The 6,995-nt window shown below is 34.2% G+C and overlaps 1 protein-coding gene across 1 annotated transcript; it reads left to right on the forward strand.

Annotated features, from left to right (window-relative positions):
• The first annotated feature begins 575 nt into the window (after positions 1–575).
• Positions 576–3,502, forward strand: LOC106650628 (zinc finger protein 729-like). The gene is made up of 4 exons (XM_014368766.2): positions 576–734; positions 815–948; positions 1,011–1,122; positions 1,197–3,502. Exons 2-4 carry the CDS (start codon positions 914–916, stop codon positions 2,670–2,672), a joined length of 1,623 nt encoding a protein of 540 aa, XP_014224252.2. The 5' UTR covers positions 576–734; positions 815–913; the 3' UTR covers positions 2,673–3,502.
• Positions 3,503–6,995: the final 3,493 nt, after the last annotated feature.

The raw sequence follows: 6,995 nt of genomic DNA on the forward strand, positions 1-6,995 counted from the left end.
AAATTTAAGGCGCTCGAAAATTACCGCGAATCGAAGAAATATATCTTTACTCGTGGAATCCTGAAGTTCGATGCATTTTTCTTCGTAGCGAGCCGTCGAACCAGTCGAGCCGGCGAAAGGTAAATCCCTTCGAATTGACTGCCATAAATTCTGCCCCGCTTGCGCGTTTTACACCTGAAAAGCGGCCGATCGATCGGGATTTATTTACGAATCCGATGATTGGCCGATCGAACCCCGTGTCAGGGTCATTCTTTGAACGTCCATACGAATCGCGTTATATCGAGTCACTTATCGCTTTCCGCGTTTGGCTGAAATTTCACCGCAGACTCGTCGTATCTACGTTATGAAGCCTATATTAGTTCGTCTGTCTCACGAGTTATGCGTAGCGTAGGGTCGGCTTTGGCACGTACGAGGCGAGCTAGCGCCAAGCGGCGATTAATGTACGCGTTTGCGCGCTAATATATGTACATGCGTGACGTTTCGGTATTCTCTCGTTGTTATTATGCCGCTCGACTGCCATTAGAGAGGGCTGAATTGACGCTGTCGCGAGGTTGGCTCGCAGTTATCGGGCAGACTTGGCTTTGTGTATATTACGAGGACTGCGCGAGGACCGTATTCCGAATCGAGTCTTCGATTCTATTAAGGCAGTTAATTTGATATCTCTTGCTATCGTCTGTTTATTTTTGTACGCCGAAAATCAATTTTGGTACGAGTTTATGGAACAAAAGCAGAAGGTATTAGAATATTTTTTTTAAAATAACAAAATTTATATCATTGAAAAGATTTTTTCATGAGTTTTTTTTCTATGATATAGTGTGGAGAATATTTGCAACATTAAAGAACTGAAATATCAGTTTTGAAATATCGGTACAAAAACAAGTGTTACTGACACCAAACTATAGGATTTCAAATCATGAATGTCGAAAGCGCAATGAAACACACAATCAGGTAATTTTAATCTTCATCAAACAATATTATTCATTTTAGAATATTATAAATTATTGTTTAAGAATAAAACAAGAACCAAGAGATGATTTAAATTATGACGAGTACGTCAAGAATGAAGGATCGCTTCGAAAGGATGTGAAATTGGAATACGACACGAGTCAGTATGAAAATACTGTGAGTAAGAGACTTTAGGTTTCTACTTTTCAAATAATTAACTCATCTATTAATATTTACGCTGTTTATTACAGATACCGGCTCAACAAGAGAAAGACAATTTTTCAATTTTACAAAATTCATCTGACGATGAAATCACACCAGAGTTTGAATGTCATGATGTAAAGCCAACTATTGATTTCTTACGAACAAGAATACCTGAATATACCTATGGAAATGGATTTATTAAAATTAAGAATGAAGAAAGTGATAACAACGATGTTGGGAAGGAAGCTGTAAATAATATAAAATCAGATTTTCATGACAGTAATGAAGAACAGACAATTAAAAAATTTACGCTCATGCCCTTACAATTTAATCGCACAAAAGAAAGCGATGTAAGTTCGGAAAATTTCAAGAAAAAGACTTCAATTCAAACGGACATCACTATTCATCATCAACATGCGAAATCGTTCATTTTTGAGATCGGTAGAGAAAAATTGAAATCCGCGTCTAATTGCAGTAAAGACTCTCCAGCGGTATGTAAATATGAAAAGGATTTGCAGAAACATATCGATGTGGTGAACAACCATTTGAAACCTCATAAGTGTGAAATTTGTCAAAAAGCATTCGTTCGAAAAGGTACTCTTGAAAGACACATCGATACACTGCATAACAATTTGAAATCCTACGAATGTGAATTTTGTCGAAAAGTATTTCGGCTAAAACATCATCTCAAAAGGCACATCTTAGCTCTTCACAAACATTTTAAGCCTTTCAAGTGCGAGGTATGTCTAAAACAATTTGGATTAAAACATATTCTCAGAAAGCACATTGATATAGTGCATAACAGTTTGAAACCTTTCAAGTGTGAAGTTTGTCAAAAAGAATTTGGATTAAAACAAAATCTCAAAATGCACATTGATGCAGTGCATAACAGTTCGAAACCTTTCAAGTGCGAGGTATGTCTAAAACAATTTGGATTAAAACATATTCTCAAAAAGCACATTGATACAGTGCATAACAGTTTGAAACCTTTCAAGTGTGAAGTTTGTCAAAAAGAATTTGGAATAAAAGAAAATCTCAAAAAGCACATTGATACAGTGCATAACAGTTTGAAACCTTTCAAGTGTGAAGTTTGTCAAAAAGAATTTGGATTCAAACAAAATCTCAAAAGGCACATTGATACAGTGCATAACGGTTTGAAATCTTTCAAGTGTGAAGTTTGTCAAAAAGAATTTGGATTAAAACATATTCTCAAAATGCACATTGATACAGTGCATAACAGTTTGAAACCTTTCAAGTGTGAAGTTTGTCAAAAAGAATTTGGATTAAAAGAAAATCTCAAAAAGCACATTGATACAGTGCATAACAGTTTGAAACCTTTCAAGTGTGAAGTTTGTCAAAAAGAATTTGGATTAAAACAAAATCTCAAAAGGCACATTGATGCAGTGCATAACGGTTTGAAACCTTTCAAGTGTGAAGTTTGTGAAAAAGCATTTGGGCAAAAAGGTCATCTCAGAAGACACATGAATTCGTTTCACAACAACTTAAAGTCTTACAAATGTTAAGTATGTCCAAAAGTATTTGGGATACAAAGTAAACTTAAAAATCATATTGATGCGGTGCACAAAAATTTTGTAAACAAGTGCGAGGTAAATAAAAAAAAATTCTGATTAAAAGATAATTTCAATAGATATATTGACGCAGTGCATAACAGATTACACAGCTTACACACACCTTACAAGCAAAAAGTAGTTGGACAAAATTGTAGTTTCCAACGTTAAATTCGTAGCTTATACACTTCAAATTAGTCGTACCTGCACTGAGGAATTCGATATGCAATTGTAAGAATACATTAGAGGTATGTGAAAAAAAAAACTCGAAATTATCGAATCTTTGATATCTGATATCGTACATGAATACGCTCGTCTTTTATTCCATTATATGCACGTCTGACGAAAGACATATTTTTCTACTGAGTCTTCGCATATAGTCGATTTATGAGTAACATACAAGTGAAGTTAGGGTTGTCGATAGGGATTGACTATTTTTTTTCTTAATGAAAAAAAAAACATACATTGCAAGTATGCATTATTTGATCTAAATACTATTATATAACGACGACATTATAAAAATGCTGTAATAAATTATGAAAAAAAAATGAAATTTTTTCTTGAATAACCTTGAAGAAACAACACATTATTTGAATATGTTATGCTTCTTTGATTTAATATAATGCGAACCTTTCCAATAGTAAAATTACCTGGTGTTTTTTTCAGTAACTATACAATGATCTATCGCGTAATTTTTATAAGTTCAATAATTTATAGTCCTTAATTACCTTACGAACAATTGCATCATCGTATTAATTATTGTGTTTTTAATTTTTTTGAATGAAATTGGCACGAGCTCGTGCGAGCTCGAGTAATGAAATTAAATAACTTATGCGATTAATATTAGGATTTTTCAATACATTGTAATTATAATAAAATAAATGTGGCACATATCAAACAAATACTAAACGTGGATGTTATTACATTATACCAGTTCAATGTGAAACAGTATGAAACGAAGAAAACAGTCGAGCTGTTTAATATCTTATTTCACAAACTAGAGTTCGAACTAGTAATATTTTTTATATCCTCAAACTCTTCGAAAGATTTTCTTCGAGTATCACTTTTGACATTTGTACTTATCTCTCTAAACTGCGTACGAGTTTTGTATTTTTTCGTTGCTACTTTGAATGCAACGACGCTATCGGGGCGAGGTCTCGCGTAACCACGGTTCAACTTTGTTATTCGAAGCAATCGTGACTTGATGCTACCCGCGATACATATAAGAACTTTTTCGTTTTGTGTACATCGAAAGCATTCGAAAAAAGGCGATATCATCGTACACTCGGGCCGTCTTTTTTCTTGCAGAATCGTACGAGTGCCGATAAATGTGCTGCAAATTAAGTTGCTTTTAGAAGGGACCAAGTCAGAGGACTTTATGTTGTTTTGTTTAGGTCTGATCATTCAATTTGCACTTGTGAGATGGAGCGCAAATTATTATTTGTCGCTCGGTTGAGGCAGTTGATTTTTGAAAAACTGAAAAATTGAAATCAACCGCAAATTGATCGAAATATTTTAATAACGTGTGTTTAATCAATTGAGGATCACGTATCACTGTTGGGTGAGGTTTATAAAAAATCCAATAGTCAACTAAATGATCCCATTCGTGTTTCCAAACAAGATAAGAAAAAAATTCTCGGCTGATTGTTGCGTGAGCCAAAAAATCGTAAAATCACCAAACACGATAATGAACGAAGGTGCAATGATAGTTGATAGCTCTGGGTAAAATTTTAGAAACATATCGATACATAGTTACAATTGCCAAGAAATAAGATTATCATTGGAATATATGTAATTTAATTCTAAAGAACACCATTGTAATGATATTATATCATAATGACTAAAATGGTTATCATGTAGTTAGGTCATCGATTATGCAAAATAAAATAAATAATCTTATTAACAAGTAAGTCGTACATTTTTCGATAGATTTGAGACTTGATGTTTTTTTGTATTTGTCGTGAGCGAAATCTTAATGATCTTCGTGAACTTTCTTTTGATGGTAAAGCAAACTTAGTTTATGTGTAAAGTTTTTCTCACACTTGTCACATGTGAAATCTTTTCGACCTTCGTGTACTGTCTTTAGATGGCTTAGCAAATTGCCTTTTTGGGTAAATTTCTTTTCGCACTTATCACATGCGTAATCTTTGCGACCTTCGTGTATTGTCTTTTGGTGTAAGAGCAAAGTTGATTTGTGTCCGAAATTCTTTTCGCACTTGGCGCATGCAAAATCTTTGCGACTCTCGTGAACTAACTTTTGATGCTTAATCAAATTGCTTTTATCCCCAAATTTCTTCTCGCACTTATTGCAAGCGAAATCATTACGACCTTCGTGTAATGTTTTTTGGTGTAAGAACAAACGCGATTTTTGTCCAAATTTCTTTTCGCACTTGTCGCACGCGTAATCTTTGCGACCTTCGTGGACTGTCTTTTGGTGTAAGAGCAAATGCGGTTTTTGTGAGAACTTCTTTTCGCACTTGTCGCACGCGTAATCTTTGCGACCTTCATGGGTTATCTTTTGGTGTAAGAGCAAATGCGGTTTTTGTGAGAACTTCTTTTCGCACTTGTCGCATGTGAAATCTTTACGATTTTCATGTACGATCCGGTGGTGTTTTGTCAAATGACTTTTATGTCCGAATTTCGTCTCGCATTTATCACATGCGTAATTTTTGCAGCCTTCGTGAATTGTTTTTTGATGGAATAGCAAACTCGATTTTTGTGTAAATTTCTTCTCACACTTGTCGCATGTAAAATCTTTACAATTTTCATGTACGATCCGGTGGTGTTTTATCAAATTACTTTTATGTCCGAATTTTATCTCGCATTTATCACATGCGTAATTTTTGCAGCTTTCGTGTACTGTCCTTTGGTGCATGAACAAATTCGAATTTTTTCTAAATTTTTCCCCGCACTCGTCGCGTGCGTCATTTTTGTGTCTCTCATGGACTGTCTTTATGTGCACGAGCAAACCATGTTTAGTATCAAATCTCTTGGCGCATACTTCACATAAGTGATTTTTGAAAACTTCGTGAAATATCTTATTGTGCTTAAGTAAAGTTGATTTACTTTCAAATTTTTTCTTGCACTTGTTACATGAGTAATCGTTGTAATTTTTATGTACTAATTTTTGGTGCATAAACAAACTTGATTTTTTCTCAAATTTCTTCTCGCCATTGTGAACCGATATTTGGTGTCTACTCAAATGACTTCGGAACTTGAATGTCTTTGCGCACTGGTTACATGCAAAACCTTTTTTTTGATTGTGAAGTGTGTCTTGGTGTGTTATCATGCTGGATTCTAGTGTAAATGCCTCCTGGCAAATATCACAAATGTGTGGTTTGTCGTCCGAAAAAACAATGTCGTGTTCACTTGAATTATTCTTTGAGACAACTTCCTTGGCATTCTCCTCACTGTTATCCATTTTGGTGAAAAAATTAAACGATGGATCTTCCTATTGAGCACCACAGAAATTGTATGAGTAAAATTGATCCTACGGTATTATAGATTGTTTCATTGAGAAAGGCACCATTCAAACTAATTTGCTTTTACTATAACTACGGTCAGTGTTCGAAGAACAATGTGAGAATCGTTTATGACAATAGTGTTGATAATCATTTCCTTGTAAATTTGAAACAGTCAAATAAATATCTTAATTTAGCGACGATTCCGTCAAGGAATTTTGTATGACTTTCTTAAACTATGTATTTGAAAATATGACCATTCAATATTCATTCAATTCATATTTATACAATAAGTATGATGTATTATAATAGAACAATTGAAAATTAATTTTAAAATTTGCCGCCCATATCCGCTGACGTTTCCGCGCCATGGCGTGGTTGACGTACTCCATAATCTGCCACCGATCTTCAGATTAAGTAAGAAAAACCGGAACGCGACGTTGAAATTGAGAGAAACAGATAAAAATATATCATTATCAGCGAGCGGATTTTACCCCTGTTTTAAATACCCAAAACATTTTATAATAATTCATACCCAAAATTATGTTAGATGAGACTAGGTGTACACGAAACGGGAATTATAAATCCAAAGTTTTTACATACGTTGCGTTCCTACAAACATTTGCAAGTTTAAAAAAAAAGTTTTTCTATGGATTTGAAGATAATAGATGATGTGAGTATGAGGAAAACAATGTTATTACACATTTGTGTGGTAATGTAAATAATGTACGAGAATCTGCTACTGCGAGAAGTATATTATGATTTCAAGACATGATACTTTCTCAAGACTCCTCTAGCCTTCTAAAAACACATTTAA

The sequence above is a fragment of the Trichogramma pretiosum genome, unplaced genomic scaffold (assembly GCF_000599845.2).
Source record: "Trichogramma pretiosum strain Unisexual culture from Peru unplaced genomic scaffold, Tpre_2.0 scaffold38, whole genome shotgun sequence".
NCBI classification, from domain to species: Eukaryota; Metazoa; Arthropoda; class Insecta; order Hymenoptera; family Trichogrammatidae; genus Trichogramma; species Trichogramma pretiosum.

Coding starts and splice junctions, on each gene's coding strand:
- LOC106650628 (XM_014368766.2), top strand. CDS start 914: ATGAATGTCGAAAGCGCAATGAAACACACAATCAG. Junction 949..1,010: donor GCAATGAAACACACAATCAG/GTAATTTTAATC, acceptor TTATTGTTTAAG/AATAAAACAAGAACCAAGAG. Junction 1,123..1,196: donor CGAGTCAGTATGAAAATACT/GTGAGTAAGAGA, acceptor TGTTTATTACAG/ATACCGGCTCAACAAGAGAA.